Source organism: Aquarana catesbeiana, linkage group LG02 (genome assembly GCF_042186555.1).
Source record: "Aquarana catesbeiana isolate 2022-GZ linkage group LG02, ASM4218655v1, whole genome shotgun sequence".
Classification (NCBI taxonomy): domain Eukaryota; kingdom Metazoa; phylum Chordata; class Amphibia; order Anura; family Ranidae; genus Aquarana; species Aquarana catesbeiana.
The window spans coordinates 71360370-71383738 of record NC_133325.1 but is presented as its reverse complement, the minus strand read 5'-3'; the positions used below and the strand labels follow the sequence as shown (position 1 = coordinate 71383738).

At 42.5% G+C, this 23369-nt stretch overlaps 1 protein-coding gene across 1 annotated transcript in view; it reads left to right on the top strand.

Annotated features, from left to right (window-relative positions):
• LOC141126957 (phosphatidylinositol-3,5-bisphosphate 3-phosphatase MTMR2-like) overlaps positions 1-14482 on the top strand; it is a 90924-nt gene extending 76442 nt beyond the window's left edge. The window contains exon 15 of the mRNA XM_073613042.1: positions 1229-14482. Within this exon, the coding sequence (XP_073469143.1) occupies positions 1229-1378 (150 nt within the window). The 3' untranslated portion in view covers positions 1379-14482. The remainder of the gene's footprint in view (positions 1-1228) is intronic.
• The last annotated feature ends 8887 nt before the right edge of the window (positions 14483-23369 follow it).

The following is a 23369-nucleotide window of genomic DNA, read 5'->3' as shown; positions in this document are numbered from 1 at the left end:
CCCTCAAGGATATTGCTCTGGGATGTCCCAGTAGGTAATGAATATTAGCCTAACTCTGTGTCCCGTGATGTATGATAAAGAAAATAGTATTTTTTTCGTCATGCTTGCCAGTAAAATCCCATACATCACAGGACACAGAGGTCCCTCCCCTCTTTTGAGGATTCAGTGTTGCTACAAAACTGAAGTACTTCCTGTATGGGAGGGGTTATATAGGGGCGGACTTCCTGTCTACCAGCGTCCATTCACCTAGAGATGGCGTATAACCCAGTAGGTAATGAATATTAGCCCAACGGTGTGTATTCAAAGAAAAGGATTTTACAGGTAAGTATGACAAAAAAAAATAAATCCTATTTTCCCTAAAAGTTTGTGGATGCCTGGCCCTATGAACTTATTAAACATCCCATTCCAAAGCCACAGACATTAATATGGAGTTGGCCTCCTTTTGTACCTACAATAGCTTCCACTTTTTTGCAAATGTATTCCAGAAGATTTTGGAGTGTGTTGGCGGTCAGCAAAAAAAATATTTGTGAGGTTTGGTACTGATGAAGACCTAACTCACAATAGGCATTCCAATGCATCCCAAAGATGTCCAGTAAGGTTGAGGTTTGGAATCTGTGTAGGCCACTCGAGTTTCTCCACACCAAACCATGTCTTTATGAACCCGACTTCGTGCATTGGGGAAGTCATGCTGGAAATAAAAAAAGCTTATAGATATAGATATATCTATATGTGTGTGAGTATGTGTATATATATATATATATGTGTGTGTGTGTACATATATATATATATATATATATATATATATATATATATATATATTTACTTTTTTAATTTTTAATATATACTTTTTTTTTAACACGTGTAGGAAGATGTCAGAAATTTAGTGTTTGCTAGATATCCTGAGCCTATTTCTGAACTAGGAACATTCTGCAAAGGAAAATATTTTTAGAGCCAGAATAGAAAGACTGGTTGCTGACTTTAGGAAACATTTGGATCTTGTGCTTTCTACAATGAGGTCACTGATAAATATGGACAGGGTGCCCTCACTACAGTATTACACATGCTTCATTATATGGCTTATTTTTTCCATTATATAAAATACACCAAATAATAGTGCATTAGCCTTTGTTTTGGTTGGTTTACTGCATGTGTATATATAGGTTTTGTTATCTCCTTGTACTATATTTCTTGGAAACCCAGCCACTGAGCACCTGGTTATTTCTTGTAGGATGCTGTCAAGAGTCAGTGTAAGGACTTGCTTGTCAAGCGAGCGGAGCTACAGAAGAAATTGGAAGAGCTCAAGCAGGAGATGAGTAACCGCTCTCTGTCCTCTGACCGGGGAGGGTCTGTGCATTCTGTCACCCAGACCATCGTTTAACCTGTTCTATTCATCTGGAACTAATAATAACCTTATGTCTTAAGAGCACCTCATGCATTTGGTGGTTAGGTTGCTCACCATTGTCTGTAGGGTCCTGTGCTCCAAAATAGTTCTATATGCACTGATTAGACTTCATGTCTGGAATTGCAGTGGACTTTATCTTCTCAGTTTAACATGAAGGGTAGCAATTCAGATCTTGAAGTGATCACCCCATTATTATTGTGTACACTAATCATCAGCTATTGACTTTAATGGAAATAACTTGTTCTGTTGGCTTTAAATATGAATTACCTGGTAATCTTTAAGCTTAACTCCAGGTATAGAGTTTATTGCATAGTTATATTGGTCCAGCTTTGACTAATGAAGGTATCCATATACCATACCCGTGGGACCACTGTGAAAGCAGAAAATCACTAGTAGCCGTTTTACAGTGATCACCGCTGTTTTCCGGGTCCTGTGCTGAGTGGCTGCATAGTAAACACAGGTGGTCGCTCGCTTGTTCACAGAATGCCTTGCATTTTTCCCAATTAGTACAATGTCTTCTCTGTTGCGAATGGAGACTGTGCCAAGCAAGTGACCCGCTGTGGTTATTACGCATCAGGGCAGCCGCTCAGCATGGGACCTGGAAGACAGCAGCAACCACTACAGTGATTCCCCACTTCCACAGCAACAGTAGTCCCACAGGTATAGACTATGTATGCTTACATTAGTCCGTGCTTGACCAATATAACTATACAATAAAATCCATACCTGGGGTTCTGCTTTTTATTCCCATACATGTTACTATCTGACTGCACAGTTTCCTTTAGATTTACCTAAAGCATGTTATATGAGCACCTACCTAAACTATTCAATTTGTATCAGTCAGGCAGGCCCTTACACTACAGAGTTGTTGGTAGGTTTAAAGGAGGTTGTACAGTCAGATTGTAACATGTATTGTGAGCTTTACAGTCTACAGCTCCAGCAGTCTTTCACTAAATGATATTTCAAGATGTGCTGAAATACTTAAGTATGTCTAAAGCCCTGACTTATTTTTAATTGGATAGAGGGGTTAGAACTCTGTCAAATTTGTACTGCTGTCTGTGTCCCCACTGGGGATTCTCACCCTCCCAATTTTTCCCTATAGCCACTGTTATTGAGACCTAAAGTGAGGGAAAATTCTAAATTTTATGTTGTCAACAGAACAAGAAGGGGGGATGAGTCTTTCAATTGGGACATTTGTTGCGGTTACAACTGGCTTGCTGTTTCTAATGTGTCTATTGGAGTGAAAGGGAATCTCCCCAATGTGACACAAAAAAACGGAAAAAAAAAAAAAACCATAAGTGGTTTTACCCCTCCCTACTCCCGTCTGAACCTACAAAGAAGATATGACTTTAGATATCCTTAAATTTTCCAATCAGATTAATGCTAGTTTTGTACCTTCCTAATGTAAGTTGTTTGCAAGTTAACTAATGTTATCACTTTCAGTATTTATATCCTGTTTTACAGAGTACATGGACCATTTACTTCAGCCTTCTCTGAAAGGAGCTTACGATCGAATGTCCCTATAATAATGTACTCTGTCTATCTCTCCTCGCTCCCTTGGTTGCAGAAGGAAGACTGAGTAAACCCACACAAACATAGGAAAAACTTGCAAACAATGCTAATAGCGTGTGTGCTAAAAACTGAATTTGGGACTTCAGTGCAGCACAGTAAGTGCAAGTCTATCCTGTGCCCATTTCCTGTATGTTCTGCACTGGGCATCCTGCAGACCAGCAACTGAAATGCCCACCGTGGCTTCTGTTGCAATCCCCATGTCAGAATACAAAAACTCAGCAGGAAGATTGCTGAACTACTATCGGATTATTAGTAGAGCAAGCTCCTCAGGTTTTTTTTTTTTTTTTTTTTCGTTCAACCCAGCAGGCTGAAAAAAAAAAAAAACTGACCCATGTGCTGGGCTTGAGACAGGGAATCAGTTAATCAGTGCTTAAAGAGAGATTTTGCAGCTTCTTCCCACTGCCTACTGATTATTCTTTTTCAGACAGTGCGCCCATCAGCATCAGGTAAGAAGGAGAACCTGAGCTGCTTAAAGCTCAGCTCCATTATTTGTATTGCATACTTACTTTGGTCCATCTTGGCACATTGTAAAAATACAAATCTTATAACTGATGGACAGTTGGGGCAGCTGGAAATCATTTGTACTAGTAGGTGCTACTACAGTGATAGCTGTGGTCTTCCAGATCCTCAGGTTCTGTGCAAATGGCTTGCCTCTTCCTGCTGACCAGAGGATGTCATTCACTCAACACCAATGCTTTTAATAGAATGCCTAAAGGTAGCAGTTACTGTTATTTCTAGAACAGAGACACAAAGACCGCTGCCACATGCAACTACACTATTTTGATTGCCGACTCTCCAGTTTTGCAAGGCCTTTCGACTAAGTGCAACAGCATGAAACACGTCTAGGTATTAGGTTGCTGCTGTATGTACTGTTTAGAATGGAGCCTCCCTTTGCTCTACTCTTTTTGAAGACGTGTATACATGTACTGTTATTTCTACATGAATCACTCTATATAACACTTAACCACTTTCTTCCCAAAGCACTGTTGGTATGCAACCATTTTTTTTTTTCTCGTCCATTGAAGGACATAAGAAGTCTTAACCTTTGAATTATGCTGCCGCCTACAGAAGGGTTGGACACTGACAAACAAAAAAATGTAGTTTATCCCAGAGTATTACCCGTTCAATTACCAGCTCGCCTCAGTTTTTTGCTAGTGTCTTAGGAGGATCGGCATCCTTTCATACGCTCTGTTGTATTAAATACTTTTTTCATTTTTCTACAAATTTTTTCTTCTCTACACTGCTGCTGGAGGTTTTACCTCCAAATTTCAGCTATCCAACATGGTTGTCCTCAGCCTGGCTTTTGGACCATACTGTATACAGAGCACATTGGACTGGATGTTGTGGGGCTAGCCTAGAAATGACTTTCCGGCACTGGGTTCCATGTGGGGTGTTTTCCAGGCTGGGTAAATTAAAGAAGAACTGCAGTCTGCTCACATAATTTGTAATAAAAACATCTTTGCCATTCTGAAGCTTCCCTCCAACCACTTTGCATATTATTTCATATATACTGTGATTCTGTACTTGCTAAATATGCTTCAGAAATCTCCCTCCACTGAGTCTGGCTGCAACCTTTCCTTCTGTTAAAAAAAAAAAAAAAAAAAAGTCTGGCTGCAACCATTTTAACTGTGGGCAGCTGAAGCTGCTGCCTGTTCACTTCCTGGATTTACACAGACACACCTCCAGATCTGCAGCCATCTCTCATTGCACCCTTTATGACTCATCCCCCCTCCATTCATGGCAAACTCTCAGAGAGTGAGAGCTGTGCATGATGTCATAAGCCAAGACTTTTTACCAGACAAGAAACAGGAAGTGGGCTGTATAAGGTTTTTACTGGCAGAAAAAAATGTTTTACCTTTCCAAAGTTAAAACAACAAGGGCAGAAGATTTAATAGATGGAAAGTTGAAAAAATGACTGAAGGTCCGCTTTGACTGTGGACTGCTTTCCAGACACAGAGCTGCTGGCTTTGCCTCAGGGCTTGCCCTGTGTGAGTACACTGGTTGGGCTCAGCATCAGGAGTTTCTTCATTTTCTTTGGTTGCTGGATCCTCTGCTCGTTCAACGCATGGAGCAGATTGCTGTGGAGTTAATTTCAGTTGTGATGGCTTACTGAAAGCCTCCTGGCTAATTTCTTGCATATGTCTCATGTCAGTACATATGCGTACGGACTGTGGAACTGCCTTGTAAGAAGCGTTTGAACCGTATGGCCTTCAAGGACAGTACCTCTAGTTGTAGATGTTCTCATTAAATATGTTACTGGTGGGATAAGCACTCATCTTCCCCAGTGGAAGAAGCCTCAGAAGTAGACTGTCAAATCATCTTTCTCTCTGAACATCAAGAAGCATCCCTTTAATTTCTCCACTCCTTTAACGTGGCAAGGCCGTCCAATCACCTGCAAATTTAGCATTCCAAGTTGGCCAAATCTTCAGACAAGCCTTCCTCACAAGAGAGTGTACCCCTCCCCCACCCCCACACACACTTTTCACAGTGGCGGTTAACATTTTAAGATACTTGGACAGCCTGCATTGCAGATGCCTTAGTTCAATAGGTAATGTCCCAGGGCTACAAAGTCAAGTTTTTTTCCCCTGCCCCTCCTTGTTTTCTCACTGCTAAACCCCAACCTAGAAAAAGAAGGTACTAAGACCAATCAATATTTAGTCTAAAACACCTAAATTAAATAATTCCCCATTTATTTTGTTTTTTCCAAGTTGTTAAATGTTCAAAAACCAAAAAGGGGACATCTGCCCTATCTTAGACCCTAAAGCCCCAGATATTTGCATTCAGGCCCAAAATTCCCAGTTGAAATCCACAAGCTCTCTCATTGGCCCCTTTCACAAGGGAGACTTTCTGGCTTTTTATGGACATAAAAGATGCTTACTTGCATGTACCCATCTTTCCAGAGCACCAACCTTTTCTGTGGTATGCTGCAGGGCCACTACACTACCATACTACCAGTTCATGGGTATAATCTTTGGCTTATCTACTACACCTTGTGTGTACAACAAAGTGCTGGCTCCAATTTTGTTCTCGGGATATCCCCATTGTGGGGGAACAGTCCGCAAGTGTTTTGTCGGACATTGTATCTACATATCCAGACAATGCAAAGGTTCAGGTGGATCCCGAACTTTTAAAAAATCGTTGCTAGAACTGAAACATTGCTTGGTGCAGTCCTGGACACGTCTCAGGCCACAGTGTTCCTTCTTCAGGAGTGGCTTTAGCCTTTCCCGTGTCAAGCTTGAACCCTTCAAAATCGAAGACATCCAATTCTTTGCTTTTGTATGAGAAACTGTGGACTGATAGTAGCCTTCTTCAAGGCTTTTCTCTTTGCCTAATTTCACTCTAGACATCTGCAACACCATCTTCAGCCATTGTAAAGAAATTTAGTCTGGTCCTGGACAAGCTACCCCTGGTTTCATGGCTCTGTAATCCAGCTGTGGCGTCGGGGAAGTCCTTTTTTGCATCTTTTGGAAGATTCTTATGATGGATGGATGGATGGATGCCAGCTTTTTGGGCTGGGATGGGAGTCATGGGCATCTTGTTGGTACAGGGGACTTGGTAGTCAGAGAAATCTTTTCACCAGATTAAAAATCTTGGAGCTTTGGGCTATTTGGCTGTCCCTTCAGCTTTGGACCAACCTTTTTGAAGGGCCCTCCATTGGATTCATCCGGACAGCGCTTCTACGTGGGGACAAGGTGGTGTTGCAGGCCAGAACTTCCATCTTGTCATGGTAAGTCTCTGCCTTTCACCTTAACCAGGACATTGTTGATCAGTCCTTTTGTCAGGCTCCAGTTTATCAATAGGAAATTCTGTTGTCTTGATGTGGTTCAGGCTATGCAAATCTATCTCTCAGTCACTGCTTCTTTCCGATAGACTGATTCTCATTTGTCGTTCCACATGAGCCTGGAAGGGTGCTTCTTGTTCCACCATCTCCAGGTGGCAGACAGACCATCGTTATGGTCTCAAGGATTAGTTACTGTAAAGGCTTACTTCACTAGAGCTGTGAGCACCTTTTGGACTTTTCAAGCCTCTGTTTCCCAGACCTGCAAGGCTGCCACCTGGTCTTCTGTTCACACGTTCCATAAGTTCAACCAGGTGGGCCTTTCTGCCTCATGATTTACCGACTTCAGGCATAAGGTCCTTTTAGGCAGCTGTTTAAGTTGCAGCTAGGCCCTAGTTCTTATCATTACGTTGGGCCTGTTAGAGATTGTTTGTCGTTGCTCAGCCCACACATGTGGGCTGAGCAACATGTGGACTGCTTTCGGACATCACAAAAGTTTAAAACTTTCTGTGTAAAATCCATTTCTTCAAGTCCATTAAGGGACACAGGTTCCATCCCTCCAAGATTTAAGATCATGTACTGCTTTCCTACAAAACTAAGGCATGTCAGTAGTAAAAGAGATAATACCCTGGGCTGGCCTACAGTTTTTTTTTTTTTTTTTTAGCTAATCTTCATTTGGGTGAAAGTATAACCCAAAGATTTAAGACTTTCTCTGTCCCTCAGTGGACTCTTAAGGAAAGTATTTTATGTTGAGTACTTCTATTATTTCATCCTAAAGCCTGGGTTCACACATATACAAACACAGACATCACATGCGATTCTCACCCACATTTTTGTGCTGATCACATGCGATGTCTGTGCAATGGGAGTTCAGTCATACAGTTTGTATGGCTGAACTCGCATTGGATTTGCAAAAAAAGGTACAGGGACTTTTTTTTCCCGCACTGGAATTGGATTGCATGGGTGTTCACACCCATGCGATCTGATTCCTGTCCGAATTCACAGTTCACACTGCGATCTGTGAATCGATCTGGGGGTGTCATTAACTTTGTATTGGCACCCGCAGCGGTTCGCAGACGGCAGTGTGAACTGCTTGTGGGAGAGATGCGATGTGGGAACTGGAATTGCGCTGGTTACTGCATAGCTGTATGAACCTAGGTTAAAGGAGATGTAAACAATAACTGGATGACATTTAATTTGCTCTGTGTACAGTATATCATAAACAACTGCCATGTTCTTTTATGAAATACTGTTCTCGCATATTATCCATCCTTTTTTTTTTTTCCCAATAACTTCTTGTCTATATGCATTTATTTAATCCAGCATCTGCTGCCAATCAATGCTTTGGACTGGCTTCCTGACCTATTGTAGTCTACATCAGGGGTGCATGTGACAAATGAGAAATAAAATTGAGAGACAGAATGTGCTTTAAAATGTTTTGACGTCATTGCGTGTAGTTGACATGGGCAGTATAGAGCAGGAGCTGAAAAGGCCAGACTGGGCCTTTGCTGCAACCACTTTACTGTGAGTAAATTGGAGACCTCTGTACCTGTGCAGGCTTCTATTCTATAACTTTCCTACTTCTAAATGTGCCTTTCTGAGTACAGCTGTAATGTGCTGAGGCTATCATTGCATTGACATGTATATCAAGCTAGACTGTTTCATAGTAGCACTAAGGTCTTAATGTTCAAAGGTGCTTTGTCAGTCACCTTGCATGGGATCACTTACCAGTAACATTGAGAGAAGCCTTAATTTTAGCACTAGCACAAGAGCAATAATTGTTTAGCACTGCTGCTCCTTACATATTGTGTTTTGGTTATTGGGGCTTTATCTTTAATTGCTTTGCCTCAAATGAGTGATTTTATTTTGTTACTACAAGGTTTGAACTACTTGAAGTTACTAGTTTAAAGTTACCAAAATGTTTGCTAATTTTCTGTGTGTTTTAAATTATTTTCTTTGTAATTGTAAAGGGTAACACTTAAAAAAAACAACTTCCACAAAACATATGTTTCAGTTCTAAATGATTGCTAGCAAGTTGAATCATAGGCTAGCTTCCTATGTGGCCACAAATTTGGGAACACCTTACTATTACACTTAAAGTGATACTAAAGTCTTGTTTATTATTTTTAAATGGAAAAAAGATTTTTTTTTATACTTGCCTACTCTGTGCAGTGGTTTTGCACAGAGCAGCCCAGATCCTCTTCTTCTTGGGTCCCTCTTTGGCGCATCTGGCACTTCCCCCCCTGCTGAGCGCCCCCACAGCAAGCAGCTTGCTATGGGGGCATCCGAGCTGGGCCGCTGCTCTGTGTCCATTTAGACACAGAACTGCGGCCCCGCTCCCTCTTTCCTCATTGGCTCACTGACCGAGCTCCGCTGCTGTCTCAGCCAATCAGGAGGGAGAGTGCCAGTCAGCCAAGTCTCTTGTGTAACATCGCTGGATTGGAGGAGGCTCAGGTTAGTATTAGGGGGGCTGTGGGGGGGTGCTGCATACATAAGGTTTTTTATTTTAATGCATAGAATGCATTAAGATTAAAAAAAAACTTCTGCCTTTAGAACCACTTTAATGACCTTGTTAAACCCCAACACTGCCAAAACTCTAACCATAGGCATTAATATGAAGATACCGCACTTTACCTTTGTGGCTGTAACAGCCTCCACTCCATGCTTTTATTGTGTGTCTGTGTGAATTTGTTCTCAATTTAGTACTAATTTCCTCCGAATTTTTGTCTCACAGTTGGTGTTCCTGTTCATTAGGACTGAGGTCAGGGCTCTGCTTTAGGCCACTTAAGTGCCTTCACACCAAGCTCCTCAAACCATGTCTTTATGGATCTGGCTTTGTGCAGAGGGGCACAGTCATGCTGGAACAGAAAATGACCTCCTCCCGATTGTTACCACAAGGTTGGAAATGCACGATTGTCTAAAATCTATTTGTACGCTGTATCAGTACTGTTCACGTTAAACACCTGGACTCAATCATTTTGAAAAGGTGTCCACATACTTTTGACATTCTAGTGCATCTTTCATGGACTCTTATGATTAGACAACCCTAACCTCAGGGGTGTTACTGTCCTCTGAAGGATTCTCGCTAGTGTACATAGAATAAAGCGGTTGGGAAATCCAGCTGCAGAAGAGATTCCTGCCTTTTGCAAAGATGCATAGCTTTAAACTACTGAGGTGCAATAGCAAAGGATATTAAATTGAACCTACCAGTGCCTTCTAAGACCTGAAATAACGGGTTTTAGTGAACTCTAAATTTTGTTTTCCTGGGCCTTCACTTCTTGTAGTGGGAGCAGTGAAACCATCTGTGAGACTAAAAATAATCTCAGACACATTAAGCATTTAACAGTGAATTTTCACAAGAGAGGATGAGCATCCAATTAGACACAGTCTCGTGGGGTAAAGAGAGGCAGGTGCAGGACAAAGGATGGTGCAAAAATAGAAACCTCATACACTAAGATCCTTAAATCACAGTTCATAGGATATTCCAGTTATTCCAAGTCCCATATAACATCAACACCGCATGCGACCATCACCCAAGGAAGGATGTCTGCTTACCGCTTACCAGATAGATCTGACCTGCAAAAGGTCAAAAACGCCTGTGACTGTTTTACCCCGCCAAGGCCTTTGGGATGCTCGGTAAACCAGAATCCTGCAGACACTCTCTCGTTTTCATAGACTCAGGGATATCCCACTCAGAAAAAAGATGCTCCACATAGTGTAAGATCCAACACACAGTTGTTTAAAAATGGAAGAGCGTCTTCCTTACATATAATTTTTTTCAATATTATGTTGATATGTGTATGAATAGTATGCTTCACTAAATGTCTAAGCGCGACTCTGTTTTTATACTTATTGATCCTTTAGGGATATCACACATGAGAGTTGCTGCTCTTTTTTGATCTATTGGATTTTATTTATCATATCATTTTTAATAAGCGCGTTTTTTCCCCCCTATACATTAAGCATTTACCTGAACCACTTCAGCCCCCCAGAAGGTTTACCCCAACAACCCCCCCCCCCCTTTCGTGACCAGGCCATTTTTTGCGATACGGCAGCACTGTGTTTCTTTAACTGACAATTGCGCAGTCGTGCGACGCTGTACCCAAATAAAATTGATGTCCTTTTTTTCCCCTGAAATAGAGATTTCTTTTGGTGGTATTTGATCAGTTTTTCTTTTTTGGGCTATAAACAAAAAAAAGAGCGACAATAATGGGGAAAAAAACTAGATTTTTTACTTTCTGCTATAAAACATATCCAATTAAAAAAATGTAAAAAAATCTAATTTCTTCATTAGTTTAGGCCAATATGTATTCTGCTAGATATTTTTTGGTAAAAAAAAACAAAACGCAATAAGCGTATATTGATTAGTTTGTGCAAAAGTTATAGCGTCTACAAACTAGAGGATATTTTTATGGAATTTTTATTTATTTATTTATTACTAGTAATGGCGGTGATCATCGATTTTTAGCGGGATTGTGGCGGACAGATCAGACACCTGACACTTTTTGGGGACCAGTGACACTAATGCAGTGATCAGTGCTAAATAACATACACTGTAACTGTACTAATGACACTGGCAGGGAAGGGGTTAACATTAGGGGCCATCAAAGGGTTAAGTGTGCTCCTAGATAATGCTTTCTAACTGGGGGGGGGGGGGGGAATCCTGTGACTGGAGGAACACAGAGATCCGTGTTTTTGCTTAGCAGAAACACAAGATCTCCATCTTCCTCCTTCACAAACGGCGGTCTGCCTTGTTTAAATAGGCAGAACTCCGTTCTGCCTCTTCTGTGAACGATCGCGGGTGGCCTGCTGATTGCCACCCACTGCGTCCAATCACAGCGGGAGCGTGTCGCTGGCGGTGTGCGCCCCAGACCCACTGCACGAAATCCTGTACCTATACGTGATTTCGTGCAGGAGGGCCGCCCCGCCTCAGTATATCTGGGTGGGGCGGTCCTTAAGTGGTTAAAGTGATTGCAAAGGCTAAAGGTATTTTACCTTAATGCATTCTCTGCATTTAAAACCTTTTATGTGCATCTCCCCCCTCCCTCCCCTTCCTCTTTGCCCTGATGTAAACTAACCCATCTTCATACTCGGATCTGACAGCCGTGGTTGCTGGTGTTTGTTTACATCCTGGCCACATCTGTGCATTACAGCCCCATAGACTTCTTCAGGGCTGGTTCCTTCCATCTCCCTTCATCTCCAGCCTCACAGTCCTATAGAAGTCAATGGGGCTGTAATGCGAGGCCAGGACACTGAAGACTTGTGCGACGGTTGTAAACAAACAGCGGAATTATCACTGTAAGGTTAGTAGAGTTGGTTGATTTTGGTCAGGGCAAAAAGGATAAATGCACTTTGTATTAAATTGCACTTATCCTTTAATGTTAGATGTCTTATAATTGCCAGTATGTACAGCGGTATGGTATGTTTGATAAAAGAATGAATATGCAAGGAGGTACCCATTATAGGCCTTATTTATTGGTGTATGAAAGAACAACTGTCAGTGCTGGACTAATCAACAAATTGGATTCCATTCACATTTGTTGGAAGCTGATTTGTTGTTAAGGACTTAGACAGTTCTTTCAGAATGTTAATGCCTGATAGGAAGTATGAGCTTTGTTCAGTTAGGGTCCTTTCACACGGGCGATCCGTCCAGCTGATTCTGCTTGCTCAGCGGGGGATAACTCCGCTGATCCCCCTCTGAGCAGGCAGATGACAGGTCCGTCTCCGCTCACTGTGCAGAGACGGACCTGTCAGAGCGCCGCTCTTCTCTATGGGGAGATGAGATGAATATGGACCACCTGTCCGTTTTCATTTGATCTGACAGACGGGTGGAAAATAGGGTCTCCATCCGTCTGGATTTCACAGACAGGATCAGATAGCAGCGGGTGTCAGCGGACATGTCACCGCTGACATCCAGCGCTCCATAGGAGTGAAAGGAGGCTCCGATCAGAAAAACTGACAGGCGGTCCTGATCGGAAAGCCATTGTGAAAAGGGGCCTTACTGCTCATACTTAACTGCCAGAGGGTGATGGCAAGTTTTTGATATCTGAATTAAAGAAGATACAGAAAGCTGCATGCTTTGTTTTTTTTCCCAACGTGCCTTACACTGCAAGAAAAATAATAATTATTTTGAGACCACTTTTTTATATATATATAGTGATGGAATAGGGAAGTGTTAGACCCTCTGTCAGGTCTTTTGAGTTGTCACGTAATGAAAATAAAGCGGAAAACTTCCAATGTGGACCTTTGCTTTGGGTACAACTGGTGACATTTGTTGCCAAAATACAGAAAAAAATTAGGTTTACAACCCTTCCCTACTCCATCCAAAACTTTAAAATATTTGGCCATATGTACACTGTAAATCTCTGTTGAATGCCCACAATTTGTTACTGTAATGCCCCGTACACACGGTCGGATTTTCCGACGGAAAATGTGTGATAGGACCTTGTTGTCGGAAATTCTGACCGTGTGTAGGCTCCATCACACATTTTCCATCGGATTTTCCGACACACAAAGTTTGAGAGCAGGATATAAAATTTTCCGACAACAAAATCCGTTGTCGGAATTTCCGATCGTGTGTACACAAATCCAACGCACAAAGTGCCACGCATGCTCAGAATAAATAGAGATGAAAGCTATTGGCTACTGCCCCGTTTATAGTCCCGACGTACGTGTTTTACGTCACCGCGTTCAGAATGATCGGATTTTCCGGCAACTTTGTGTGACCGTGTGTATGCAAGACAAGTTTGAGCCAACATCCGTCGGAAAAAATCCTAGGATTTTGTTGTCGGAATGTCCGATCAATGTCCGACCGTGTGTACGGGGCATAAGTCAGACAAGCTGCATATACAGTAATTATTATTTTTAAATTTTTTTTTTACTCTTTATTTAATTGGAAAGTGCCGATATTTCAATTGTCTGACCCCGGCTCTCTCACACAAAGCAGCAGCCCTGCGTTCCTGCAATCCAACAGAAGCCCCATAGCAAACCCCTCTTACTACCTGAGCAGTGTTAAATAATGCACCGTTCGGGGGGGAGGTGGGGAACATTGGATAGCAGGAGAGCTGGGCAGCCTGACTCTCCAGATTACTGCAGCATTTATGGCCTCATTAACATGGGCATACTACAGTGTACACCCGTGTGAGGGCTGTGTTTTCCCACACCTAGATGCATGCAGGCGTCCCATTCATATCAGTTGGGGTGCAGGCACTGCATAGACACATCAGCTGCTTCCAATTTAAAATCTGTGCAAATGCATGGTCCCAAAACGCAGATGTATGTTTGGTGCCATGCACCTGAACCCACATGGCTATCATATTGTAAGCAGCGGCTGTGTTCGTCCTGCAGCTGCGTCCTAATTGACCTGAATGGGATTGCCTACACTGCGTTGCATGCAACACCTGTGCATTCGCTTGTGAGTAAACACAGCCTTCACATAGGGCTACCAGTTATATAAGAGTGTAAAAAAAAAAACAGGTAAATTACAGTAATAAAAATGTTCAATTGGACTTTAAGGTAATTGTTCGGTATTTATTAAAAGCACTAAAGTGAATGTTTATGAAATATCACTGTACAATGTACTGTAGTAATTACATTAACTAAAAATACTGTAATTACTTTTATAATGTACGAATGATGATCTATTTTTAATATAGCAGAAATGTTGATTTTCTAAAATGGAAAAAACAACCAGAATAAAACCATTTACAACTGATTATTCCTAAAAAGTATATTCTTTCTGTGTTGACTGAATTATTTTTGTATGTATGTATGGGTGTACAGTATGTATGCATATAGGTTTACATATATGATGATCATGAAACTAGCTGTTCCTTGGGAAGCACTGGGCTGCGGTTTATCCAGCCTTCCTTGATGGCGATCTATAGTGGGCAGTGTTCAGTGGATGAAAGGTGAATGGTGTCAGTAGTGTGGTGCTGGCCATACACTGTTCATGTTACTGAATGCAGAGAAAAAAAAAAACCTAACTGGTTCCATCCACACAAATGAGGTGGGTGGAGGAATCCCCCCCCCCCCCAGTTCTTTAGTTTTAAGAATACAGCAATCAGCGGCTGCAGCTGCTGATCAATAAAAGTTATCCAGCATGTCCATTCAACAGGAGTTGCTCAAACTATCGACTTCTGTTGAGCAGGGATGGCCACACTGATAGAAATAGAGCCAGTCTCTGCTGAACTGGTCGAATTTTCATCAGCGAATGGCCAACTTTGGACTGACCCAAATCTACATCTTAGCCTGTGATTGTCTAAATGTCCCCTTTCAGGCTGCTGATTGTTCATGCACGTCATGTAAAAGCTTTCTTGGCCTATAGGGAATCTGCATGAGCAAGAAACTACACATTGTGGACCAGAGCCATGGTGGTGAGTTAAAATGTTACTAAATCCAGGACCCTGCATTCACTATATCTTCTCTCCCACGGTACACAGAACATAGAAATGCAACAGTTTTAGTAAATATAAACTGCTAAATACCTTTTCTCATTGTCAGTTAGAGCAGTCTTGTGACTTCTATCAGTGTCTGGTTAAAGAGTAAGTAAACCCTAATGGGTTTTACTTCCTCTTTGTTCCCCTGCAAACCCTGCAAAGTAAAAGCATAATGGGCTAGTGTGCATCGCATACTAGCCCATCATGTGCCACTTACCTGCAAGCTAAGCCCGTGGTGTCCCCACTGGTGGCCGCATCCATCTTCTGGGGCTGTGAACCAGTGCCCTTACAGATTGCCTGTTTCATTGTGCTTATAGGTCTCCCTGTACTGGAACACCTTTTGTTATTGCTTATAACTTTTAATAAATACTTTTTTAAAATACTACACAATGGAAGCCCTATCTCTTTCTATGAGGCTCTAACTATGAACAGCTGACGAATCAACTTTGGGAAAAGTGACCAGGAAGACTCCCTTGGATACCCTTACTGGGTGGAGTGAGCTGCTGAGGCCCTACAGACCACAGATACCACGTGTGGACCACTAGGAGAGATACCAGGAACCATCCCATCTTTACATGCCCATTACCCCTGCAGGGGTGCAGAGAGCTGGTGAGTGGGGACCCATCAGGGGGAGCACAGAAATCACTCGATTCTCTGAACACAAGAGTCACTTGAGCACTTTGGACTTTTTTTGTTTTTCACTGGGAATTTTTGGAGCTTCACAAATCATTTTTTATATATATTTTATATCTTCATGCTGATTTTTCTATTACGGTTTATGACTACACATATGTGTCACTGGATTTTGCTGGTTTTGGGTTTTATACATTTTTGCACATAATTTATATATATTTTTTATCTTTTGGACATTAAGGTTTTTTTGATGGTACATGGATCCCATGAGGTTTATCTCTCAAGGTTATTCCTATGCACACATATACAGTGGGGACGGAAAGTATTCAGACCCCCTTACATTTTTCCGTCTTTGTTATATTCAGTTTTTCTTTTTTAATAAATCTGCAAAAATGTCAACAATTCTGTGTTTTTCTGTCAATATAGGGTGCTGTGTGTACATTGATGAGGAAAAAAAATAACTTAAATGATTTTAGCAAATGGCTGCATTTAACAAAGAGTGAAAAATGTAATGGGGTCTGAATACTTTCCGTCCCCACTGTATATGTGAGGTTTATTGGGATTCACTTAATATTTATTTTTATCTGTGTATTGCACATTTTTTAATTTTTTTGAACATTGGTATGGATGCATGGAGCCTGCATTATCGGGTAACTAACCCTTCCGTACACGCATTCACCACTGGCATCCACATTGCCACTATAATCATCCTCATAAGTTAGCCAGTAGGTAGCGCCACCAACCCCACACCTGCACATCATCACATCCATCTTCTGCCCTCCTACTTCCGCGGCTGCAGACTCCAGCTCTGGCCATAGCCTTGTGGTGTCATCCCTGCGCGCGGGAGCAGTCAGTCACAGCACATACGAGTGAAGAAACGGCACGGATGACATCATCGGTGCAGTGTACAGGAAATATCTCCTAAATGGCGTACGTTTAGGAGATATTTGCAGTACCTATAGGTAAGCCTTATTATAGGCTTACCTATAGGTAAAACCTACAAATGTGGGTTTACAACCACTTTAAAGCTTGTAGGAGGAGTTTTCATTCTCCTGACTGTCCTATGAAGCTGCAGGACCCCTGACCCTCTGGACAGTGCTGATTGGCCCTGTGCTGATCACATGCACTCTTCCAGGAAAGAAAAAACACTCTAGCAATACACAGCAAACTGAGCATGTGCAGAGTGTCTCGGAGGCTCTGTACTATCAGCTAGATCAGATGAATTGGGGACAGTGGAAGAAGGGGAGGATCAGCAAAGACAGGATCAAACAGTCTTTTTACACAATGCAGAGGATTAACCGCTTAGGTTCTACATTGAGTATAACCAGCATGCTTTACTGCATATACAGACTGATTTTACTGTTGTGGGTTTAGTAACACTTTAAGTAAGGTGATCGGATTTTCAAAAGAAAATCTGGGGACATATTTATTTTTTTATTGGCAAACAGTAAACTATTTTATAAGCAAAAGTAGAAAAAACACATATGTTAGAGTCAGTATAGCTGCACACCCCATAGAACTTGCAATATGGGATGATTCCCCCAAAGGGGTTTTTTTTAGCAGCAAAGTATTAAAGGAAAAAAAATTGTAATTTTAGTAAAATCTTTTTATTTCACAAAATAGAATTCAAAATATATGTGCTCTGGTTACAGACTTAAAAATCATTTTCCATCATACATAGCGAAAGTCATACAGTGGAGCAAATTGAACATTACAGAATTGCCATCCATATGAATACCCCATTGGTATTTGAATTCTATTTTGTGAAATAAAAAGATTTTACTAAATCACTATTTTTTTAATTTAATACTTTACTGCTAAAAAAAACCCTTGGGGGAATTGTCCCGTATTACTATTTTATAAGCATATTTTCCGCAAATTATATATATGCAGTGTATGTGTTTATGGAATGATTGTATGATACATACGGTATTTCTCAGATTTTGTCCATCAGATTAAATAAAAAAGACGATAAGATAGAGAAAAAAACTTTTCAATGTATGTCTTGTATCGGTGCCACCTCATCGGTGCCAACTTATCAGTGCAGCCTCATTAGTGCCCATCAGTGTAGTCTCATCAGTCCTACCTCATCAGCTCGAATTCATCAGTGCAGCCTATCCATGCCACCTCATCAGTGCCCATCAGTGCAGCCTATCCATGCCACCTCATCAGTGCCCAGGGTCAGGGTATTACTGCCCAAGTGCACAGAGCTGAAACTGACTCCTCTCACAGCCAACATGGCCCCCGCCAAACGGGAAACTGCCCACCCAGGCAGGGCCAGTGCAAGGATCTCTTTCCACACAGGCGAAGGTGCATTTTGCCACAACCTCCCCCCCCCCCCATTCCAACCACTACTGCCATCCTCCTGCCACCCCACTCCCCTCCTCAATGCAAACTGGGTTTATTCCCTCCCCACGTCCCCTCACTTGTCTGCAGTCGCACTGGTACCGCCTTCACGTTGCACTCATAATGTGATGGGGTGCAGCATGCAGGACGTCACACAGCATTGAAAATTTGAGCTGTACTGAACTTCCACTAAATGGCAGTGTAGAAAGGGGGGCCGGGTTATGCACTCCCTGTCTCCCCTCACTGGCTATGGGCAGCTGGCGGGTGAGGCAAACTAAAACTTCTATGCTGAGCCCGGGAAGAGAGAGGACTCGGCATTAGGAAAAGGAAGCAGTGCTGGGACAAAGTCAGCTGGTGCCCAGGGTGAAGCTGCCAAGCTGTCCCCCCCCCCTCTGCCAAAGGGAAGGGAGATGGTAGTGTTGGGGTTCAAGGGGAATGGTGGTTACAGGGAAGAGGGTATATGAGGTGGAAGGTATGTGCTATGATCTGAGGGGTGAGAGGTGAATGACATAGGGGGGCGGTAATGAAATTGGGTGGGGGGGAGATGGGTAAGAGGGAAATTCTGGAGAGTTAAAAGGTGGGTAGAATGGAGGTGGAATAAGGAGGCGATGTTTGAGTTCAGGTGCTGTGATCTCTAAGGTAAAGTAGTTGGCAGAGAGGCACCGTGGCCAGCGAGAGAGAGGTGGGTGGGAGATGCTTTAACTGGTGGAGAGAAAATAAGGTGGTACTAGCAATTAGAGCCCATTCACACCAGTGAGCACACGTTATGGTCCATTTGATGTGTGCCTGCTGTTATGTATTATAGAAGGGCAGTGCAATATCTTGTTAAAATGCATTGCACAGTTTACTTTTCTCTTTTTTTTTTTTTTTTTTTTTTTTTTTTTTTTTAAGATTCACTCAATATTACTGAAAAACAATTCATTCAGCTACATGTGCTATGGAGACATGTGTTGGACTGTGATAAAAATGGAGACATGCTGCATTTTTACATGACACCAACACTTACAGTATCTCACAAAAGTGAGTACACCCCTCACATTTTTGTAAATATTTTATTATCCCTTTCATGACTAAGCCTATGTTTGAAATTTGGTGTTTAAAAGTTAAAATCCGTATTTTTTGCTAGAACCCCCAAACATTATATATATTTTTTTTAGCAGAGAATCTAGAGAATAAAATGGAGATTGTTGCAATATTTTATATCACACCGTATTTGTGCAGCGGTGTTCACTTTCATGAATTTTAAAAAATCCAAACAGTAAAGTTACCCCATTTTTTTTGTATAATGTGAAAGATGATTTACACCGAGTAAATAGATACCAAACATGTCACGCTTTATAATTGCACGCACTCGTGGAATGGCAACAAACTACGGTACCTAAGAATTTCCATAGGTGAGTCCTTACATTTTTTTTTTTTTTACAGTTACCAGGTTAGAGTTACAGAGGAGGTCTAGTGCTAGAATTATTGCTCTCGCTCTGATGATCGTGGCGATACCTTACATGTGTGATTTGAACACCGTTTACATATGCGGGCGCGACTTCTGTATGCGTTTTCTTTGCTGCGTGAGCTCGCGTGGACGGGGGCGCTTTAAAGAAATTTTTTTTCTTATTTATTTAATTTAATTATATATTTATAAATTGTGTTTAAAAAAAAAAATTTTTTTTGATGACTTTTACTGCTGTCACAAGGAATGTAAACATCCCTTGTGACTGTAATAGGTGGTGACAGGTACTCTTTATGGCGGGATCGGGGGTCAAAGACCCCCGATCCCTCCTTTGCACTTCAAAGTATTCAGATCGCCGAAAACGGCGATTCTGAATACTGTGTATTTTTTTAAAACCGGCGCCATTGGCGCCCCGAGTAAACGGGAAGTGACGTCATGACGTTGCTTCCATGTTTACGATTAGGAGGCTGGAACGAAGGCGTGGGCCACCGGAGGCAGCCGATTGGTCACCGGGCCTCCCGATCGAACGGGAGGCCCGGTAAGAGCGGCTGGAGGCGGAGACGTCCCCTCCCGCTCCTCCGGTATAACAGCTGAGCGGCTTTTAGCCGCATCGGTTGTTATTCTTGGATAGCCGATCGCCTGCTCTAAACAACAGTACCGGGATAATGCCTGCAGCTGCGGACATCATCCCGGTATAACCCCAGAAAGCCAAGTACGCACATCTGCGTACGCTTGACGGGAAGCGGTTAAATCTTTTCATGTGACAACACTGAAGAAATTACACTTTGCTACAATGTAAAGTAGTGAGTGTACAGCTTGTATAACAGTGTAAATTTGTTGTCCCCTCAAAATAACTCAACACACAGCCATTAATGTCTAAACCGCTGGCAACAAAAGTGAGTACACCCCTAAGTGAAAATGGCAAAATTGGGCCCAAAGTGCCAATATTTTGGGTGGCCACCATTATTTTCCAGCACTGCCTTAAACCTCTTGGGCGTGGAGTTCACCAGAGCTTCACAGGTTGCCACTGGAGTCCTCTTCCACTTCTCCATGATGACATCACAGAGCTGGTGGATGTCAGAAACCTTGCGCTTCTCCACCCTCAGTTTGAGGATGCCCCACAGATGCTCAATAGCGTTTAGGTCTGGAGACATGCTTGGCCAGTCCATTACCTTTACCCTCAGCTTCTTTAGCAAGGCAGTGGTCGTCTTGGAGGTGTGTTTAGGGTCGTTATCATGTTGGAATACTGCCCTGCGGCCCAGTCTCTGAAGGGAGGGGTTCATGCTCTGCTTCAGTATGTCACAGTACATGTTGGCATTCATGGTTCCCTCAGTGAACTGTAGCTCCCCAGTGCTGGCAGCACTCATGCAGCCCCAGACCATGACACTCCCACCACCATGATCGACTGCAGGTAAGACACACTTGTCTTTGTACTCCTGACCTGGTTGTCGCCACACACGCTTGACGCCATCTGAACCAAATAAGTTTATCTTGGTCTCATCAGACCACAGGACATGGTTCCAGTAATCCATGTCCTTAGTCTTGTCTTCAGCAGACTGTTTGCAGGCTTTCTTGTGCATCATCTTTAGAAGAGGCTTCCTTCTGGGACGACAACCATGCAGACCAATTTGATGCAGTGTGCGATGTATGGTCTGAGCACTGACAGGCTGACCCCCCACCTCTTCAACCTCTGCACCAATGCTGGCAGCACTCATACGTCTATTTCCCAAAGACAACCTCTGGATATGACGCTGACCTCTTTGGTCCACAATGGCGAGGCCTGTTCTGAGTGGAACCTGTCCTGTTAAACCGCTGTATGGGCTTGGCCACGGAGCTGCAGCTCAGTTTCAGGGTCTTGGCAATCTTCTTAAAGTCTAGGCCAGTGATGGCGAACCTTGGCACCCCAGATGTTTTGTAACTACATTTCCCATGATGCTCATGCACTCTGCAGTGTAGTTGAGCATAATTGGAAATGTAATTCCAAAACATCTGGGGTGCCATGGTTCGCCATCATTATGTAAAGCAACAATTCTTTTTTCCGATCCTCAGAGAGTTCTTTGCCATGAGGTGCCATGTTGAACTTCCAGTGACCAGTATGAGAGAGTGAGAGCGATAACACCAAATTTAACACACCTGCTCCCCATTCACACCTGAGACCTTGTAACACTAAAGAGTCATATGACACCGGGGAGGGAAAGTGGCTAATTGGGCCCAATTTGGACATTTACTTAGGGGTGTACTCACTTTTGTTGCCATCAGTTTAGACATTAATGGCTGTGTGTTGAGTTATTTTGAAGGGACAACAAATTTATACTGTTATACAAGCTGTACACTCAACACTTTACATTGTAGCAAAGTGTCATTTCTTCAGTGTTGTCACATGAAAAGATATAATTATTTACAAAAATGGGAGGGGTGTACTCACTTTTGTGAGGTACTGTGTGAATAGGGAACATAGAGAACAATTGTGTACTCTGTGTTTTTGTGTTAAGCCTGGGATGATCAATGAAGATCAGCACAGCACAACACATCTGGTGTTAATGAGCCCTCAAAGTGAAAAGGAGAAAATTCACCTAAATATCCTTAAAGTGATATTAAAGTCTGTTTGTTTTGTTTTTTACATTTCAAAATAACAAACATGTTATACTTACCTGCTCTGTGGAATGGATTTGCAGAGAGCAGCCCAGATCCTCCTCTTCTCAGGTCCCTCTTCTGTGCCCCGGGTCCCTCCCTCCTGCCGAGTGCCCTCACAGCAAACAGCTTGCTATGGGGACACCGGAGCTGAGCCACTGGTCTGTGTGTCCATTCAGACACAGAGCCACGGTTTGGCCCCGCCCCCCTCTCTCTCCTCTTTGGCTCACTGACTTTGATTGGCAGCAGTGGAAACCAATGGTGCCGGGTTGCTGTCTCAGCCAATGAGGAGGGGGACTCCCGGGCAGCTGAGTCTCCCCTGCAACATTGCTCGATCAAGATGAACCTGAGGTAAGTATTAGAGAGGTTGCTGCACACAGAAGGTTTTTTATCGTAATGCATTAAGATAAAAAAAAAACTCACTTTACAACGATTTTAATCCTAAGGGCTTGTTCAGACAAACTGCACAGAAAAGCACTGCCGTCTGCAGACATGTGAGGGTGTCATTAATTCCTTAGGGCACTTCATGCATCTAGCAAAACGCAGATGCGTGTGCAGCCACCAGAAAGAAAAGTACCTTCAGTACTGTGGGGTTTGTGTGTTGAAGTTGTGGTGCAATTTTAAAATTTGTGCCTGCTGTACTCTCTTTGTGTTTGCCAGCCAATTGAAATTGGTGATCTGCTAAAAATACACAAAAAGATGCAAACTTGGATGCACCTATACAGTATATGGTATGAATCATGAGCCCTAAAATAGAATACATTGGGGTTGATTTACTAAACCCTGGAGAGTGCAAAATCTGGTGCAGCTCTGCATAGCAGCCAAACAGCTTCCAGGATATATTGTCAAAGCTTAATTGAACAAGCTGAAGTTAGAAGCTGATTGGCTACCATGTACAGCTGCACCAGATTCTGAGTGATACAGTTTAAATCTCCCCCATTGTGTGCAAATTTTGCTAAATATAGTAAGGAATGCATTACACATTAGTTTGTAGATGTTCAGATGTCACAATTTATCATGTCTTTACATGGTGCTCACTAATTCTAGCTGCCCTCACCTTTGCAGCTATCAGATGTTTGCACAAAACACATTTCCTTTAGACCCCTTTCACACTGAAAGCGC